General features: G+C 43.0%; 1 protein-coding gene across 3 annotated transcripts in view; it reads left to right on the top strand.

Moving 5' to 3' along the window:
• NMRK1 (nicotinamide riboside kinase 1) overlaps window positions 1–21224 on the top strand; it is a 177488-nt gene that overhangs the window by 88583 nt on the left and 67681 nt on the right. For all 3 annotated transcript variants that reach the window (XR_014970371.1, XM_085633071.1, XM_085633072.1), the window contains exon 7: window positions 2973–3079. Coding sequence is in view for 2 of the 3 variants with exons in the window: in XM_085633071.1 (XP_085489197.1) it covers window positions 2973–3079 (107 nt within the window). In the remaining variant the exon portion in view is untranslated. The remainder of the gene's footprint in view (window positions 1–2972; window positions 3080–21224) is intronic.

The following is a 21224-nucleotide window of genomic DNA, read 5'->3' as shown; positions in this document are numbered from 1 at the left end:
CGTTCTGAAAGCAGGCAGAAGCAGTCTGCTGCCCATGGCCTTCTGGAAGACGGTGAGCAAATAGGGCCCTGTGAGTGCCCAGGTAGCCCTATGGGACTCATCTGGGAAACTATCAGGTCCTGTCGCCTTCCCTGGATGTAGCTGAGCTAAAGCCCCTCGCCAACTTATCGACTGTCAGATCTTTGTTGAGGGCGTCCCTATCTTCCATCGAGAGAGACCTAGTCGGAATGTCAGGAACGAATGTTGCCAACTCCGTGGGGCTCTCCGTCTCGCAGTTAGCATACAGCGCACTGTAATAGGAGTTGAAGGTGGTCGCATTGAGCCAGTCATTAACCACCCTGTGACCCCGGGCATCAGCAATATATGAAATAGGTGATGGGGAATAGGAGGCAGAACACAGCCAGTGTAGGGTATTGCTCAATGTATCACCCCACTGATAAATTCTACCCTGGGTCACCATTCATGCCGCTCGGGCCTCCTCCATCTGAGTCTGTCGTAGAACAGACCCAGTATGAATCAAGTCTCAAAGAATTGCAGAGTCTAATATCACCAGGTATCGGTACTCCATTTCGAGGACTCAAGCCTCCTGGTCCTCCACTGCCACCTCCATCTCCCGGCGTTTGGTGACATGGTAACTGTTAATAAAGCCAGGGCATGTGGCTTTCCACGCCTCCCAGAGAATCCCAGGGGTCTCTATTGTGCCAAAATTGTGGCTCCGGTATTCCCGAGTTGTGATATGGAGTGCTGCCTTACATTCTCCACTGACTAGGGTGTAGTGACTCAACCCCCACCGGGGTGAGCCATCCTGCTCCCCAAGCACCAAGTGCAGCTCCAACAGCACATGGTCCGACAGACCTTGCACCAGTATTCGTGCCTCCTGGACCATGTGTCTGCATGACCTGGGGAGTAAGAAATTATCCAGATGCGAAAAAGAGCAGTGCGCCCCTGAATAATGTGTATCCCTTCACCGTGGAGTGGCCAAACCACCAGGCATCTAATAACCCAAGTCTGGGTATAAAACATGCCATCCCAGTGGGTGATAAATGAGGCCCAGAGGCCACGGATGAGCGCTTTAGTCTCGGGTCGACTACTCCATTAAGGTCTCCCCCCAAAACCCAAGATCCCTCTGGGAACTCCAGGAGAATGGCCTTGATGGTATGTAGAAAAGCCTCATACAAGAGAGAAGGAGCGTAGCCATTGAGTATAGAGAGTGATTTACCCCACAGCATGCCCGAGATTGCCACAAACTACCCCCATTTATTATGTCATGTCTGTTGATGTTGATACGGGATGTGACCCCTTAACAGTATAGCAACCCTTCTGGAGCCTCTGTGAAATCCTGAGTGAGACACCTTTGCAAACCTCATATGTGCCAAGAAGGGACAATTGTTGTCTATGAGGTGTGTCTCTTGCAGGATGTCTGGGTCTTATGTACGTACGGGCCGTTCCAAGAACCGCCCCACTCTTAAATGTATCCAGTAACCAGTTTACATTCCAAGTAACTAACTGTACAGATCTAGGCCTTACCCACTGCTGTACTTCTTACGCCATGGAAGTCGCAGAGCGTCATGAGGGGAGAGGAATGGCACCACGCAGGTGTGCGTTGAGCGGGTGTCATCTCGTGTGCTGTTGGCAAGGTGTGAGCACTAAAACAATCAAACAAAACTACTATCTCTATCCCTTTTCCCTCGCCCCCGTCCCGCCCTATACTTAAAAAACTAGGAGTATCTGCCTATCTGCCAGTACCTGGGTGATGCCAACGGGGCGTTCTGGAGATCACTGTTACCTTTGAGTGCCTAAGGATGGTGGAAATGTGCATAGTCTGTCTCTGTGACCTACTGCTCTTTAGAGGATCTGCAAATTCGATGAACAAACAGTAGCGGCCCGTCTCCCCTGCCAAAGTGGTAAGGCGGGCCGGAGAGGGAAGGGGGGAGTGTTCAGGGACAAAAAAGATCAAAAATAAAGTAAAAAAATAACTTACTTGAACGCCGCCGACAGCATTCCGCTCTTCCTTCTTCTTCTTATGGGAACAAGCTCCCAGACTGCACTTCGGCCAATCCTGACACTGCATGATAGCAGCTTCAGGACAACTTGTGCTCCCAGGCAGACTGGGAGCCTGTGCCTGCTCTCTCCAGCCCCAGCAATGCAGATGGGCTGGAGAGAGCTTCAGTGCGCATGAGGGTTTGGCCAGCCTGAGACGGCCGACCAAACCCTCATGTGCTGGGCACTGTAACAGTGCACTACCACTCCCCCACCAGCAGTGTCATCCCTCTGGATCCGCCTCTAAGACTTGTCAGAGCCATGGGGGCGGGGCCAGGGGGATTAAACCCCGTTTTATTATTGTTTTATTTGAGGGTGGTTGCAAGGGGGGCGGTGGTCCTCCGCCTTAATGGAAGGGGGGGGGGGGGGCGCTGTGAGCAAATAACCTTTTGGGGGGGATGTCTACACTGATGTACCATGGTCTGTAAATTGAGTGAACTAATTCGCATGCCAGGTGGTCATTGAACAACTCAACATATTTTCCAGTACCAGTGGGCATGAATCCCGTTCTGGAAAATCCTTGTCTAGTTTTATTTTGGTGTGCCTTTCCTCTTGTAACTTTTGGCTTCCTTAGCTAACGTTCATGGAGTTTTTCAAACCTATTTTCAGTTGCTTGTACTGTGGATCTGAATAGTTTACTGCAATTTGAAAAAAAAATGTGTTCGACCACCAAAAAATATGCATTTATAATGCATGTGAGATTCAGTGTGCACTGTTAAAAATGTGTCACTGAGAGTTATGGTCTCTACCTCACTCATAGCGAGTGATAGTAAAAACATGTATCACTGCGCCCCTCATCATTATGCTATATATGAGTTATTACCCTAAGTATTCATCATGGTGCTTATGAAAACTTGCTGTATCTACAACAATGATGAAGTACTATTTAAAAGCATTAAAGATTTTTTTTAAACATATGCTTTTGTTTCTAGTACCAGAGTCTATGTGCCTCCAGATCCACCAGGATATTTTGATGGACATGTGTGGCCCATGTACCTTAAGAACACGCGAGAAATGGAAGACATTACAAAGGATCTAGGTAATAGCTGGACAGAGCAATAAAGTTATCTACCTGCTAAAGTTCTGGAATCGGCGCCTTTAACATAATTTATATTGAGTGTATATTGCAAAGTTAGAATTGATGGTCAGAGATAAGGTTTGATGTGAGTCCTCTTTAGGCACAAGAATACATTTCCCAGCCATATTTCATGGCTGATTGTGTTGACAGGATTTCAACTAAATCAAATGTGTCTATATGTATATTTCACAGTTACATCCTTTATCGGGCACCTCGCAAAGCAGGAATTTTACTTTTGTTTCAGAGTGAACCCAGTTTTAGATCTGTGCCCTCTCATTGTATTGGCATATGTGTCAATAGGACTGAGATTCAGCGCACTGGCTGTATTTTATTTACCTGTTGTTGAGAATGTTAAAAAATTAAGAAAGTTGGGGCGTGGCTTGCACGCCGCTGCGAGATGGCGGCTTGTGCTTGAGCTCTGCGCTGGAGCGAGAGCCGACGGAGGTTTGCTGTCGCCTCGGATTGCCCCGGTCATTTCTGAAGATGGTCTCCTGGATATGAAGCTGCCAAGCATGTAATGAGAGACGTTTCCTGATATTTGAGGCTGCCGGTGACCATATTTCGGGCGTTTTTAGGTGGCGCTCGGTGTTTTCGCGAGCGGCCGCCATTTTGTCTCTCTCAAGAGTGGGATGTTTTCTCTCCTCAGCACGACGACGTCACTGTCACGGATTTGCCAGGAATAAGGTCTGACAAGAACTGGTGAAGTTGCTCACTTTTCATACATTTATATTATTTTTTTATTATTTCCTCCTGCTGCTTTGCTGCCTGTTATGACCATACTGTTTGGTTTCCTACTGTCATATTTCTAGTCAGCGCACCGCCATCGCCCTCTTAGGAGGTCTCGTTGACTGATATTTCCATACTTCGTGGCTGTTTCTGGTTGTTGGAAGGTGCCGTTTTTGATATCTGTAGGGCATGATATTTTTGTGAGGTGGCTCCTTTCTCTGCCCTGATAGACGCCATTATTATCGCTCTCTTGATGTGAGCGCGCTCTCTATTTTTGATTGGTACCTGTTTTGCTCCTGCTGAGGTGGTGTGCTCTATGGCTGCGAATATGGGCCCGTCACCAAATGCTAAGGACGCAAAAGACTCTAAAGCGTCTCTTAAAAGGTCCAAACAGTTATCCCCTACACCTGAATCTGCGCAAAAGGACCCTAGCGCCACTCTTGAGTCTATACTGACGCGCCTCAATGAGGTCTATGAAATTGCGCAATCTACCAAGACTAACACAGATTTACTGCAAGTAGAGGTGCTAGCCATCAGGAATGACTTCAGGGCCCTCTCTCTTCGTGTTTCGGACACAGAAGCACGTATTAGTGGCGCAGAGGACTCCATGCAAAAGCAATCTAGATCTCTCTCACAGTTAGAGCGTTCAATGGCAGCATTGCGGAAAGATCTTACTGAGCAAGAAGATCGTAACCGCAGGTCTAATCTGCGCATTTTTGGTCTTCCGGAGGATGTTGAGAAAGATGCATCTTCTATGATTGATTTCCTTTATCAATGGATCCCTTCCACACTGCAAATTTCTTTCCAAAGGGATTTTGAACTGGAACGTGCACACCGTGTTCCCACATTTCGTCCTAAGTCCGCTACGCAACCTAGAGCGATAATTTTCAAGCCACTGCGCCATCAACACACTGAGCAAATTCTGGCTCATATGCAGAAGGTTAGAGTTGTCTCTTGGAATGGCCATCGCATTTCAATTTCTCAAGACTTTGCCAGAGACACGGTCATTAGGAGAAAGGGTTTTCTTAATCTCCGGAAGCGTTTAGCCGAGATGAATGTTCCCTTCTCTTTTGCTGGCCCCTCAAAATTCCGTATTACTTTCAAAGGGCGCTCCAGAATCTTTGATGAACCTGCTGATCTGGCCTCGTTTCTGGATAATCAGTTGGAATCGCAGATGGAACTTCAAATGGGGGCCTCGCTGGTTCCTGGCTCCTCTGGCACCTGATATGACTATACATAATGCAATGAGTTTTTTTTGTCTTTGCCAGGTCTATTAGGTTTACCCTCTTTTAGATCTGCGTGGTGGTCCTAATGTCCAATCTTCTGGACTTGCTGTTGTTGTCTTATGTTTTTCATTCCTATCGTTATAGTGTAGTGGCCTTTTATTGTCGTCAGTCCTACTGTATGATCTGTCCAATTTTTCGTGGTAGTGTTTCTTGATGGTTCTATTTTCACTTATGTTCACTTGTCGTCCTTAGCTGCTTTTAGATCTGCGCAGTGGTCTTTATGTCCATTGGTCTTGACGTATTTTTGTCGTCTCTTGGTGCTCCTTTAGTATCGTTATGGTGTATTGGTCTTTAGTGTTGTTAGTCTTATTGTATAAACCTTTTAATTTTTTGTGGTAACTTCTTTTGTTGGCGTGACTTCACTTTTGTCCGCGTAGCGTCCTGTCATTCATTGCCTCCCCAGTTTGTCTTTCGACGTATTAGGTCATGGTCCTTTTCCTTTTCAGTGGTATGTCTTCGGTATGTGCGTCAATTTTTGTGGTGAATCTGGTTTATCTTATTCTTTTGTGGTCGGTTCTTTTGCTTCATGTTTGTTTTTTGTTATTTCATATTTTTTGGAGTAGGTCATTGTTTGTTCCTTTGCTAGTTATACCTAGTGCACTGTTTTTTTTGTTGTTTTTTTTCCATTGAGTGATTTGTTTACATTGTGTTATTATTTGTTTTTTTCAAGTAAGCTAGTTTGTTATAGATGCTTTGTACTTGGCAGACTTATGCCTCTCTTACATACATGTTCACTTTGTTAGGCATGCATATTTATCTTGCCAGTTTGTGTGTATATGGCTTTATTTATTCATGGCCAGCTATCTTTAAGTTTGTATGTAGTTTTTACATATTTATATATAGTATTGGGTCTCTTATCTAGCTGCTATAAGGGATTCTCTGACTGTTATATTGACAAGATGCTACATACCGTTTTTTATTATGTTTCACCTATTTTTCCCATATTGTATCATTTAGATACCTACTTTATTGATTTTTTCATTGCGTGATTTGATTACATTGTGTCATTAATTATCTTTTTCGAGTAGGTTAGTTTTTTTTAGAGATGCTTTGTTCTTGATACATTTATGCCCCTCTTATCTACATGTTCACTTTTTAGGCAAGCATATTTATTCTGCCAGTTTGCGTGTATATGGCTTTATTTATTCATGCCAAGTTATCTATAAGTTTGTATATAGATTTTACATATTTATATATAGTATTAGGTCTCTTATTTAGCTGCCATAGGGATTCACTGACTGTTATATCAATAAGATGTTATATACCGTTTTTCATTATATTTCACGTATCTTTCCCATATTGTATCATATAGTATGCTTTAGATTGTATTTCTTTTTTTTCTCTTCATTATGGTCCTTTTTCTCTTGATGGAGTCCGCTTTGGTCTGGTTCTACCTATTAGTAATGGTTTCTCTTAGTTCACTTTCCACCAGCTCTTAATGCCTGATCGTGCTTTCTTTTTCTCTCTTTTCTGCTCTTACCGTTCTCTATGATTTATTTTAGTTGTTATCTATACATTAATTTGGTCAAACGTGTTGCCTTTATAGTTTCTCATTTCGCTTTGTCTTCTAATAAGTGATAATTATTTCCGGTTCTTGGCTTTTAGATAGTGTTCTCTTTTAAAATGTATAATCGGCTATGCACTGCTTTGGGGCTTTTTATGCTGTTGTTGTTATTTCTCCTGTTGGCCCCTCGCTCTTTTTTCCATGTCCCCCCTTGTATGAATTTGGTCTTTTTCAGACCTGCCGGATGGGCCCTTCTCTCTCTCTTTCTTTGTATTCTCCTGCTTTCTTTTTCCTCTTCTTTCCTTTCTTCTTTCCCTTCTTTCCTTTCTTCTTTTCGGATTTCCTCTTTGGTCTCACCCTGTTTTGTGTTGGCTGTTGATGTCTGCTGGTTAGCTCTCCTGGTTGTTGCGCTTAATTTGTCACATATGGAATATCTTTTTCTCCTGATATTGGTTCTATGTCTGGACTAAATATACTTTCCCTTAATGTTAAAGGGTTAAATCATCCAGTCAAAAGGTCGAAGATTTTGGACTACTGTAAATCTCTTTCTTCGGATCTCGTCCTTTTTCAGGAGACAAAGCTCTCTGCCAAGGAGGCGTTGTTTCTGAAGAAAGAGTGGGTCTTTGATGTTGCTTGTTCAGATGCTTGTGGTAAAAGGAATGGAGTAATTACCTTAGTTTCTAAACACTCTGGGCTATCTATCGTTTCCTCTGAACAGGATACGGAGGGGCGTTGGTTACTATCTAAGTTGTCCAATGGTAATGCTGACTTATTTGTCATGAATATTTATGCCCCCAACAAGGATGACCCGGCCTTTTGGAATGCGATTACCAAAAAGCTCGAGGATACTCCTCACTCTGGTAATCTTATTGTAGGTGGTGACTTTAACTTGCCAATGGACCCGATCTTGGATAGGAATTCTGCCTTTAACTTTCGTCCCCCTAAAGCACACAAACAAATGATTAATATGTGCTCTCTTACCCATCTTCAGGATGTGTGGCGTCTTCACAATCCCACTGGTAGTGACTTCTCCTTTTTTTCTTCCCCTCATTCGTCCTTTTCGCGCATTGATTATCTTTTGGTTCACTCTTCTCTGGTTCAATTTTCTTCTTCTCCGCTTATTCACCCTATTTTAGTTTCTGACCATGCCGCAGTCACATTTACTCTTACTTCCTTTGTCCCTAGGGCACGAGCTCGTTCGTGGAGACTAAACACAGAAATTTTACATGATGAGTCCTTGGTGCGAGAGTTTTCCAATGACATTGAGACTTTTTTTATTGAAAATGTTGGGTCAGTCAGTTCCCCGGTTGTTCTCTGGGACTCTTTTAAATGTACTTTCCGTGGTCAGATCATTAAATGTATGTCAAGGAGAAACGCAGCCATTAAAAAGGAACTCACGGACTTAGCAGACGAGATCAAACGTCAGGAATCCCTTTTTCGACATTCTCAGGATAAGACCTGCCTCCAGTCTATTAAAAATCTAAAGTATTCATACAATACTATAGTCACTAAGAGAGCTCATATTGGCCTGCAGGCTCAGAAATCTAAGAGACTGCTGTTAAAAAATCGTGCGGGCAAGATTCTTGCTGCCACTTTAAAGTTCCAGGAATCTTCTTGTAACACTTTTCAAATTCCTTCTATTACTGACCAGCTTGGTAGGAAAAAATTTCAAACTGCAGAAATCCTTGAGGTGTTCCGCGATTTTTATAACAATTTATATACCCCGTCAGCTCAAGCTTCTTTTGAACATTGTCAGGAGTTCTTGAATTCGGTTCCTTTGAAAGTTGTTTCGGAGGTAGACAATCAGCCATTAAATTGCCCGATTACTTCTGATGAAATCATTTCCGCGATTAAAGCTACTCGGTCTGGTAAAGCTCCTGGTCCTGATGGATATCCTATTGCGTTTTATAAGACCTTTATTCCCGTGATTGTCCCGAAACTCCAATCCGTTTTTGATGCTTTTATTAAGGATGGTTCGGTGTCTGGTTCTGCGGCGGATGCTACTATTGTAGTTATCCCCAAAGAAGGGAAGGATCACGCAGATCCCAAAAATTTTCGTCCCATATCCCTCCTTAACATGGAAGCCAAGATCTTTGCTAAAATTTTAGCTAAACGATTAGAGTCCTTTATTCCTCATTTGGTTCATCCCTCCCAAACAGGTTTTGTAAAGGGGCGTCTTGCACGGGATAATATTCGTACTTTTTGTCATATTCTCGGTGCCGCTAAACGATCTAATCTTCCGGCGGCAGCCTTGGCCCTTGACGCTGAAAAGGCCTTTGATAAGGTCTCTTGGCCTTTTCTACGAGCGGTTCTATGTGCACATAATCTTGGTGATTCCTTTATTCGTATGGTTATGTCTCTTTACTCCCGACCTAGAGCTAATATACGGGTGAACGGTGCTACGTCTTCCTTTTTTAACCTGTGTCAGGGCACTAGACAAGGTTGTCCTTTGTCCCCTCTCCTATTTTTGTTGTCCATTGATCCTCTCCTCAGAATGATTGACTCGCATCCAGATATTAAAGGGTTCTCTTTTGGGTCTCATCAGATAAAAACAGCGGCATATGCAGATGATGTTCTCATTTTCTCTGATGATATTGCATTGGCCATCCCTGCTATCTCGGATACGATTGCTCTTTTTTCAAAAGTTTCAGGATACACTCTGAACAAAGATAAGACAGAGATGTTTCCTTTAAATGCTTACTGCTTCTCCTCTCATATGGGTTTGGCGGGCTTTAAATGGCAATCCAAACACCTAAAGTATCTGGGTATCTATTTTTGTACCACCCTATATGCTACGGCTTCTTATAATGAATCCCAAACTATTCTTAAGGTGAGACGTCTTTTAGAAAATTGGTCTCCGAAGCATATTTCTTGGTGGGGCCGTATGCAGACTCTAAAAATGATGATCACTCCTATTATTAATTTTGTTTCCTCTATGCTTCCAGTAAGGCTTTCTGATTCCTTCTTCCATGAACTTGATCTGCTCACTTCTAAATTGTTATGGAATGATAGAAGGGCTAGGATTGCTTATAAATTTTTACGGAAATCTTATGATATGGGGGGCTGTAATTTTCCTGATTGGGGGAAATATCAAACTGCTTTTCTGGCGTCCCAGGGTGCCCTTTGGTTTTCTTCCCCATCTATTCATGCTCCAGCTTGGTTGACAATAGAACAGGAACTGGCCTCCCCTCTACCGACTGCATCTTTTTTAACCACAAACACCCTTTCTATTCCATTGTCTCGCTCTATTGTTTTAGACACTATTGCAGCGGTTCGTAGGGTTGATAAGAGGGTAGCAGTTCCATTACATAAAACTAGATGGTCGTCTATTTGGCGCAATTCTAAAATCAAAATTAATATTGACCCTGAGTTGATGTCTTACTGGGCTGGGAAAGGTGTTTCACTTGTTAAACATCTCTATGATTCCAACAATGATCCTTCCCCTTTTTCATCCCTTGCTCAACATTTTTCTTTATCTAATTTAGATTTTTATACTTTTCTTAAGATTAAGGTTGCACTTGCTAAAGTACACCTTCATCCTTCTTCCCCGTTGATTACGCTTTTTCAGCTTTGGATCAGGACTGGCCATGTTGCGTCTCGGATTTATAAATTTTTATCGTCCTCTACACTCCCTTCCCATACTGTCACACAACAAAAATGGTTACATCATTTTGATCATAGTGTTACTGCTCATATCTCTTCTGATACCTGGCAAGATATTGGTAAATTTTCTCTTCGTAACAAAATTGCCCCCTCTCTAACGCAGTCTAAGTTTTTCTCTATTAATCTTCTTCATTGGACTCCCATTCGTCTGTACTCACTTAATCTCAAAGAAGACAATTTATGTTGGAGCTGTGGGCTTCTACCAGGAGACTTTCAACATATGTTCCTTGATTGTTCCCTTCTCCAACCCTTTTGGGATTCAGTTCACAAACACCTTATGCTCATCTTTAACATCAAATTTCAACTGTCTTTTCCATTAATTCTTTTGGGTCCGTTGGCGGCCCCAGTCCCTCTGCCTTTACATCCCATGGAGCTCCAGTTGTTGGACCTCTTGTTAACTATTGCAGTCAAAGTAATTCTCATGGAGTGGAAATCCTTTTCGTCTGTCTCTTACCATACTTGGTGGGCCTGGGTTTCCTTTCTACGAAGTGCTCATACGTCAGTGGACCATGCTCATCTTTCTCCTTCTATTTCCTCTGGTGTATGGGAAGCCCTAGATTCATACATGAAGTTGGCCGCTGAAGGGTTGGTGGAGCAATATCCCTTTGATTTGTCTGGTTAGTGTTGTCTTGTATGTTGGGTGATTCCTCTGGAAATCCTCTCCTCTTCCTTTCCTTCTCTCTGTCTCTCTTTTTCTTTCCTCTTCTCTTTCCTATTCTTTCCGTCTTTTCTTTCTTCCTTTCTTCTCTTTCCTCTTCTCCCTAATTTGCCATCTGTGGGTGATACTTTTGATATATATCTTTGCCAGACATCATTTTGGGTCTTCCCTCCTTAAGTATTTATTTATCTGATGTCTGCAGATTAATGAATGACAATGAATTGCTCTCCTACCAATTAATTTTATATTAATGTATTTATTATCTTATTGCCCGATATCAATTGTATCACTTTGGTTTATATCTTATGTGTCATATTTGCGCGTTTAAAACAATAAATTCTTTTGAAATGAAAAAAAAAAAATTAAGAAAGTTATTTACTGAGCTGGTGTCTGATGTGCTAGTAAAGTGATCAAATCATTGTTTGCTTCGTGTTCATCAGCAAGATGGCTTCGGCTTAAATGCTGCACCTCAATTGGTTCTGTGAAACTCAGCATTTTTGGCAGTGCAGTTTGGTGTATTTTCAATAACCCCACCCCCCGTTTCTGCAGAAGATGCAGTGTGGATACACATGTACTCCATAAATCTTTTGTTCTGAGTAAAGATAACAGAGCTTCATCACCATCAGGGAACAGAAGTTGCAGTGGTGGCTGGTGAAATTTGAAAATAGAGGGGCAGAAAGAACAATACACTGGATCTAGCTTAAAAGGAGGGTTCAGCGACGGGGAAGGGGACAGTTTCTCATCAGAACAGTACTGTTGTGAGACTATGTTTCTGGAAAGGCGACTTTTCCTGTCCTGGAAAAACAAATAAGCAAGCACCACATCCAACGCACAGGGTTGTTTATGCTCTAGTTTGCCCATGAAGGGCTGTAAATACGCTAAGAAAACTGCACTTTACCTCATGCCATACTGTTTCAGGTAGAGTTTACGAATGTGATTAATTTCATTATATTTATACATCCACTTCAACCTCCTAGAATGTGGCGCTGTTTGATGACGGTACTTCAGAACATCGATTTTCATGAGATGCAGTTGAACTAAATATAATTATATAAAATGCAGTATTATAAAATATGAAAGAAGTTTTATAGCTTACGCTACCTCACTAAAATGTAGTTATTCAAAGCACTACTTTTGTCACCTACTCGGAAAAACTTCTCTGAGAAGCATAAAACTAGTTTACAGATCTTTGTTAATCTATTAAAAAAAAGGTACGTGGTTGTTAGATTTGGGGGTCTCTAGTTGGCATAGGTAGGTACCTGTGACAAATAGGGGCCCTTGCGTCTAGTCAGGGTAAGGGGGGTACACTCCTAAAATAACCCCTGCTCACCCCCTTGGGAGCTTGGCACGAGCAGACAGGCTTATCTCAGAGGCAGTGTGTAAAGCATTTGTGACCACATACAGTAATCAAGTGACAACACTACAGATGGACACCACACCAGTTTTATAACAAAAATAAGTATTCTTTATATAGACTTATCACAAGACCACAAACAACACAAATCCACATACTGTTACTTTAAAATGGTAGAATTTGGCTTAGTTCTCTTAAGATGGTAAATGCGACACTCAGAGTTCAATGTACCTCAAGATGCGACACGCAGGGCAACGAAAGTGTTGCAAGGACGGTGATGCGTCGAACATCCGGTGAAAAGAAACAAAGATGGCGCTTCCTTCTTGATGCAACACGCTTCCCGGTGATGCGGCGGCGCATGATGCGACGTTGATCCTCTTCTCCGGCGATGCGAGGCGCTTCGGTGGACCTGCAATGACTCAACGATTCTTCTGCGACACGCTTCCTGGTGATGCAGCGGCGTCTGATGCAACATCGATCCTCTTCTCCGGCGATGCGAGGCGCTTCGTGTTGTGAAGCCGCAGCGGCAGTTCGGCGACACGCTTCTTGTTCTTGAGTCGCGCTTCAAGCTCCTTGCGACACGCAAGTCCTCAAAAAGTCCAGCACAACTGCAGGCACTTCAAAAGAACTCTTGGGGAGCTGGTGGGTGAAGTCTGTTGGCCCTGAGACTTCAGCAGGAGGCAGGCTCTTTTCCAAGCCCTTGGAGATCCTTCACAAGTTGATTAAAGTGCACACAAAGTCATTTCTCCTTTCTTTGGCAGTCAGGCAACCACTGCAGGCCAATCCCACAAGCAGCACTTCAGCTTAGGGATAGTCTCTCCTCAGTTTCTTCTGGTTCCACTCCTCAGCAAAGGTTTCTTCTTGTTTTCCAAAGTGATCTAAAGTTCTTGGGCTTGGGTCCCAATATTTATACCCAGTTTCTCTTTGTTATCTGAAGGCAGAGAGACCCTTGCCTAGTCCAAACCAGTTCTGGTCAGTCCTGGAGCACTTTGTTGACAAGACCCCTTCTTTCCTTTCACAGTGCAGGGCAGAGACATCAGACGCACCACAGGAGGGGGAGCCAGCATGGTGGAGGGAAGGCACAGACCTATTCAGGTCCCAGGCGCAACTCCTCCCACCCATCTAGATGCAGACCTCTCGATTCAGCCCTGTGCTGACTCACCCGGTCTCTGGAATTTCCCCAGCCCTTGTCACTCAAACTCTAGACAAGGAATACACAGCCTAGCAGAGGCAAGTTTGGATGGTTAGACAAGAAAATACCTACTTTCTGAAAGTGGTATTTTCAAACACTGAATGTTAAAACCAACTTCACTAAAATATGTATTTTATCATTCTGAGTTCAGGCATACTAAATTCGATTTCTACCATGTTCCCGGAGTCAGTTAGGATTATAATATGTAATAATCAAACTGCCCATTCTGCCCTATGGAGAACAGGTAGCCTTGCAATAGTGAAAAACGAAAATGGCTGTAATTCACTATTAGAACATGCCACACACACCAGGGCATGTCCTACCTTATACTTACAATGCACCCTGCCCTTGGGCCTACCATAGGGTTGTCTGATATGAAGAAAAGGGAAGGTTTAGGGACTGGCAAGTGGGTGCACTTGCCCAGTCAGCATGACAGTACCAGACTGCATGCAGGCTCTGCAATGGCAGGCCTTAGACACACTTTTACAGGCTGCTTCTGTGGGTGGCACAACCAGTGCGGTCACCCATCCCGGCCGGAGTGCGCCTGAGGGCATTGAGACTTTAAACAAGCCAACCACCCCCGAGGCAAATAAGGCCTTATTCTAGAGACTTTGTTGGGACAAGGAATAACAAGTGATAGAGAGAGAGAGGCAGGAGGCAGTTAATGCAAGCCTTGCAAAACTTTCCTCAAGAACTCCCAATCACAGAATGACCAGGAGAGTCACTAGTACTCTGGGACTCAATAAATGCTTCACATCAGTCACGCCCTACCCAAGCGGCAAGCCCAGAAAAAAGTCACAGGCTTTTTTGAAGTTGCATCCTCCCCAGGAGAAAAGAACTCCATAGACCATGCCAAAAATAATAGTGTTGAGGAAGCTATAGGCATGACCCTAAAACAAAAGCAGATCTGTTGGCCAGCTTGCTAACTTTTAGGACTGAGACAAGAATAGAATACATATTTCTCCTCTTCCGCAACTAATTCCCCAAACTAATATTGGCACAAATCCACTCTCCGATCATGCCCCGATAAGCGCCACTTTGGCCTGGCAGGAAGCTCCTAGGGGTAGTAACATATGGACCTTTCATCAATCACTATTGAGAGACTCAGTTCTCTGAAAGGAACTCACATATCTAATTATTTTCAAGATAATGCCACAGAATAGACTCCAGTGTGCTTGGTATACCTTCAAAGCAGTCCTCAGGGGTAACTGCATAATCAAGGTGGCCAACCTTAAGAAACTTCAATGACAGCTTAGGGAAAAGCTGGAGCTGGACTTGAAAAATGAAAGAGAGGGGTATAGGGCATCGCTTACACATCAAAACCTTAGAACACTTACTGCGCTTTGCGGACAAATAAGGACCTTAGATGCCAATAATGAGGAACTCTCCCTATTAAAATAAAATAATGCATATTTTGCTCTGGGGAATAACGTGGGTCCTCACTTGCCCTGTCTACTTTGTGTAAAACAAAAAAAGCCTTTGTAAATAACATCATCTTTGATGATGTACTAGAGTTGTCAAAGAGGAACATACTTTGTCAGCCTTCCACTCCTTTTAATCCCACCTATATACTGCAAATGGTCTGTTGTTCAATCTCTAAAATGATTACCTAGAGTCTTGCCTGTCACCCCTCAGCAATATGAAAAACTAGAAGAGCTAATATCGGTGGAAGAAATTAAGCAGGCGATTAAAGCCCTTAAGCTAAATAAGGCTCCTGGGCCTAATGACTTTACCGGAAACGTTTATAAACATTTTGGGGCACAAGTGACTCCCATTCTGCAAATAATCTCAAAAACTCTTTTGCAGCAAATAGAACGGCCAGCCCATTGATGAATCGGACAACTATTACCCTCCTGCATAAACAATGCAAAGATCCGAACAGATGTGCATCTTATAGGCCCATAGCGCCTCTGAATATAAATGTGAAAACCTTTACCAAAATCTTGGCCACTGGTCTTAACCAACTAAGCTTTATCACACACTGACAAACACATGACAACATTATAAGAGGTATCCACCTCATCAGAAAAGCGAAGAAAAAAGCGATCCCAGCAGCCATGATTTCTCTTGATGCAAAAAAAGCTTTTGACTGGTTGGACTGGGGTTTCCTGGCACATATACTACAAAAGGCAGGTGTTGGCCCACAGTTTCGATCCTTAGCCCTAGGAGGACACCACTCCACAATATCACATATCCTGCTGAATGACACCAGATCTGCACCTTTTCCACTGTGCATTGGTACATGCCAAGACATTCTTCTTTCCCATCTACCTTTTGCACGCAGTATAGAACACTTTGCATCTCATATATTGTGGGGCATGAGAGGTGTCTAGCCTACACTTCCGAAAGGATGAACACAAACGTATGTTGTTCGCAGATGATGTTCTGCTGACCCTTACGGAACCTGAGAAATCTCTCCCAAAGTTGCAAACTCATTTTGAGCTCTATTAAAGGGCATCGAATCTTAAAATAAATATAGCTACATCTGAGATCCTCAATCCTACGCTGCCCCAAGAGATCCTAGAAAGAACATAAGGTGCCACTAGAATTTGGTGGGCAGACAAATTTATCACATATTTGCGAGTCATATTTTCAGTAAACCTATCTGATGTGGGCACAACTTATCACCTTTGCTTACAGAGATTCGAGGAGACTTCAAATGGTGGCTGGACCAAATGAATTCCATGAAAATGAACATTATGACAGACTCATTTACATGTTTCAAGTCCCACCAATAACATTACCCAGAATTTCCTTTACCACTCTGAGGGTTTGCCTAAAATATATTTGGAGAGGGCTCGATTTGCCCATACGATCTTATGTAGAACAAGGAAAATTGGCGGCCAACCATGCCAAATATCTACTCTTATTTTGTAACTCCCCAATAATGGGTTGCTAGCAGTATGTAATGTGTGTAAATCACAAAAATCATGGTTGGTTGCATATGGATAAAGCTGTGGCATGCCGATCACTTGCGTCTTTTACACCAGCATTATTCCCAGAACTTTTTGATGCTTGGCATAGAGACGACTGTCTCAGGGTGAGCGATATGTACTTCAAAGCACCCTTTCTATCAAACCATTCCCTGATTGTAAAAAAAGAGTTTGAACTAAGTGACCATGAGAGGCTGTATTATGCATTATGCTCAATGGGTTTTTGCATCCAACCATTAAAGTTGCCATGTCGCAAGACCCCCCACTAATGGATCAACTTATCAAATTTATTGCAGGCTCCAAAGGAGTAATCTCTTTCCTATATCAGTTATTAATCACAGAAACACGGTCGCCTGTACATGTCTGTGAGACCAACTGGTACACACTTTAGCAAAAAACTCACATGGCAACAACGGGCATGCATATGGTCTAATCTAAGCAAAACGTTATCCATTGTTTTAAGCGTAGAAGCCGATTATAAATTACTATACTAAACCAATGGTACGTTCATCCAGTTCAACTTCACAAGTTTTACCCCAGGGTGAGCCCGCTATGTTAGAGAGAGTGTGGTAATGTGGAAGAATGAAATCCTATATGGTGGTCATGCCTTAAGATGCAGTCTTTTTGGAAAGAGATCTTAAACAGTCTCGGAGCCATATTGGAATATCCCGTCCCTGAGTACTTGTCCTTTATGCTATTTGGGGTGATCACACAGGGGCTACAATATCAATTGGAGGGGGGACAGAATCCTCCTCTTGAAGGGCCTCATGTAGGTAGCTAAATACCGGTCGGTAACGGCCGAAATTCGGTAAATATCCCGTTATCGACCGGTATTTAGCTTTTTGGGATGTAGGAGCATAATTCAGGATTCGGTAAATTACCGAATCGGTAAAATACCGAATCGGTAAATACCGAATCCTGAATGTAGGGAGCACTCTAAAGAGTGCAAATTAGAATTAAGAATTCGTTATTTACCACCAAATACAGGTTGGTGATAAATAACTAATACCTTGCAAAACGCAATATTTTGCAGATGTAAGAGTGCCATGTGGCAGACATACATGCCCTTAGGGCATGTATGTGCGCCTCATGTGCACACATGCAAGAATCAGGGGTGCAACAGGGTGTCAATGTGACACCCTGCCACCCTTGTATATGCTCCCCCCATTACCGAATCGGTATTTACCGAATCGGTAATGGTGACTGGCTTCCCATTGATTCCTATGGGCCTCCAGGCCCATAGGAATCAGTGGGAAGGTATGCCCCATTACCGAATCGGTAAATACCGAATCATATTTACAGAATTTTTCCGATTCGTTAAAATTTACCGAATCATTACCTACATCACATTTACCGATTCATAAATACCGAATCGGTAAAATTCGGTATTTATGAATCGGTAAATGTGTTGCTACCTACATATGGCCCGAAATGTTTAGGTGAGGCAAAAACTGCTATAGTGTCTTCATGGCAGAAGAAAGATCATCCAGAAACCATACAATGGTACACCCAACTTCGGCATTTTATGGCCATGGAGAAGCTCTCTTGGAATCTATCAGTTAATGCTGAAGGCTGAGTCAGACTGGGAACGATTGCTAAATTTACTTTCTCGGGAGGGGGTAGTTTGGTTCAAGGGCGGGGGGAAGAGTTGAGGGTTTATCTTTCCATGTATCTTTTGTAAAATGTATGTATTTTGCAGCAGAAATTGAGGATTTCAGCTGTCATTGTCACTACGTAATATAATCCCCTTATCCTTTTTATTTTCCTTTTAGACATTAATGCAAAACCAATAAAATTATTTTGTATACATTTCAGCAGTTCAAACCTGTTGGAAATAAAGGGAGACAAATGCCTGAATATAGAGTGCTAGCAGATTTTGGTGCAGTGATCAACAAGATCCACATGGTATACCCTAATCTAGGGGGAGAAAGTTGTAACAGGTGCTGTTTATCACAATTGGTAAATTACGTACCCCACTGTATTGTTATTGATGAGGTTGGATAAATATTGCATTTACAATTGGGCCTTTTTGTAATGAAGGGCCTAAGAGTAAAGTTTTGGTTCCCCACTCTTCATTTGTATGTGTGTCAATTTCAGCATTGCCTAACTGTGATCTCTGGTCAACTTTGAATCCAGTGCTAAAGCCAACCAAGAGAGCTTTCCTGAAGACTTTGAGCATGATTTACAAAAGCTTTCATAAATCTGCACCCACAGGTTTACACCCTGTGGGTTCATATTTCTAAGGTTGAGTAATTCACAGTCCTTTCCAAAAGTATTTCTGGAACTATTTTATGAAATCCTAATTGTGTTTATGTGAATGCAGTTCGGCATGACTAATTATAGATAATTATAGATGTGAGATTGTCTTTGCATGAGTGCCACTTCACTTTTATTATGCTATTATTAAAATACATTTTTACCAAAGGGAAAATATTTTTGCTGTGGCGTAGGGTGCCCATCTGTTCGTAATTTTCACGTTATCCGTCATTTTACCGTTTAAGGAGCTTTTGTTCATAATTATGAGAACTGCTGTGATCAGTGACCGGGAGCCAGTCAGACCTGGGAACAGTCACACAGTGACCACTACTTAAAGGGGAAAAGAAACAGGAAAGGATATGGTGTAACGGTCAGAGCTGCTGAAATTGGACGTCAGGATCCAGGTTTGAGTCTCGGCATCGGCCCAACATCCTGTGATTCTGGGCAAATCCCTTAATCTCCCCTTGCCTACCAAACAATTAATGTATCCTTGTGTAACATAACTGATGCTCATGTAAAGCGCTCCAATACCTTTCGGGTTGCGTTTGCGCTATATAAAACTTTTTTGCTGCAGGACCAGCATAATACATTTGAATGACAACTATGATCCTGAGTCCAATAAGGCTGGTGGCATCTAAAAATAACTATGGGCTCGTTTCACAGAACTAACTTAAGACAAAATCCTAAATTTACTACCATTTTGGTATTCACAGAAGGCACTTACTCATTTCGGTATTCACAGAAGTTAGGACTCCTAAATGCCTTTTGTGAATAACGAAAGTCTTAAAGTTAGACTTTTTCTCAGTTTAGGAGCAGTAAAGTTAGGATTCCTAACTTTAGGACTCCTAAATGCCTTCTGTGAATACCGAAAGTCTTAAAGTTAGGATTTTTCTCAGTTTAGGAGTAGTAAAGTTAGGACTCCTGCTGGTGCCAAACTGGCTCCAATATACACTTATGAAGCCATATGCTGGCCGCTGGCAATTATTAAGAGAACAGAAACAGCATTTATGGGCAAGATAAGGAAGATTTTCAATCTACGGAAAGCCACTCCTCAATGCCTAATTAGTTTGGAACTGAGCCTGTTGTCGATCACTCGCCTGACAAATATTAACGGCATAAATTACTATATATCCAGCATGGAGGTGCCCAACAACACTATAAGATATCTTATAAATAAATAATTGGTTAATTCACATAATGATATTACAGTGGCAGAATCTTGTGTGAAGGATCTCCTGATTAAATAATCTGCCATCCCTGAGTAAATTATGTAAAATGACCAAAACCACTCTGAAGCTTCTTGTTAGAATCCGGGTTCTCTGGTTGGCACAGGTAGGTACTTGTATCAAGCAGGGAACCTTTCCTCTAGTCAGGGTAAGGGGGTACACTCCTAAAATAACCCTGTTCACCCTCTTGGTAGCTTAGCACGAGCAGACAGGCTTATCTCAGAGGCAGTGTGTAAAGCATTTGTGAACACATACAGTAACCAAGTGACAACACTACAAATGGACACCACACAGGTTTTATATTAAAAATAAGGATTCTTTATATAGAGTTACCACAAGACCATTAAACGACAAAAATACACAATACTGTTACTTTAGATGGTAGAAGGTTGCTTAGTTCTCTTACGTTCTTAAATGCAACACTTCAAGTCAATGTACCTTTAAGATGCGACACGCAGGGCAACGAAAGTGTTGCAACGATGTTGATGCAATGAAGTTTTTGGTGCAAAGAAATAAAGACGTGAAGATCTTCCAGATGCGTTACGCTTCTCCGATGTTGCGAGAAGACTCGACTCGATGCGTCAGCTGCAGCGGCGTCACCCTTTACGCGATGCGACGACAGCGGCCTTGGCAGCGGCACTCTTCTCCGACGTTTGCGAGACGCTTCAGCTCGATGCAATGTCGCAGTGGCGACACCCCTTTACGCGATGCGACGACAGCAGCTCCGACGGTGGCACGCTTCTCCGTGGATGCGAGGCGATTTTCTTGTTGCAGTGCAATGCGACAGCTACGATGGCTGCGATGGCGACACGCTTCTTCCTCGATGCGAGACTCTTCTCTTGACGCGGTGCGATGCGTCAGCTACGATGGCTGCGATGGCGACACGCTTCTTTGGCGTTGCGAGACACTTCCTGGATGATGCGAGACGCTTCCGCTCGATGCGATGCTGCAGCGGCGACACACTTTACGAGATGCGACGACAACAGCTCCAACGGCGGCACGCTTCTCCTCCTTGAGTCGCGCTTCCAGAAGGCCCAACAACAGCAGCAGGCACTTCCAAAGAACTCTGGGGAGCTGGGGGGTGAAGTCTGTTGTTCCTGAGACTTCAGCAGGAGGCAAACTCTATTCCAAGCACTTGGAGATCTTTTTAAGCACAAGTTGAAATAAAGTCTTTTGTAGTTTTTCTCCTCTCCTTCGGCAGCAAGGCAACCACTGCAAGCCAATCCCCCTGGTCAGGGACAGTACTCCTCCTTACAGCTTTCCCAGTTCCTTCTCCTCAGGCAGAGGTTCTTCTTGTCGAGCAGGATC

This window comes from Triturus cristatus, chromosome 2_1 (genome assembly GCF_964204655.1).
Source record: "Triturus cristatus chromosome 2_1, aTriCri1.1, whole genome shotgun sequence".
NCBI lineage: Eukaryota > Metazoa > Chordata > Amphibia > Caudata > Salamandridae > Triturus > Triturus cristatus.
The sequence above is the reverse complement of the archived record's forward strand: the minus strand, read 5'-3'. Positions and strand labels throughout refer to the sequence as shown.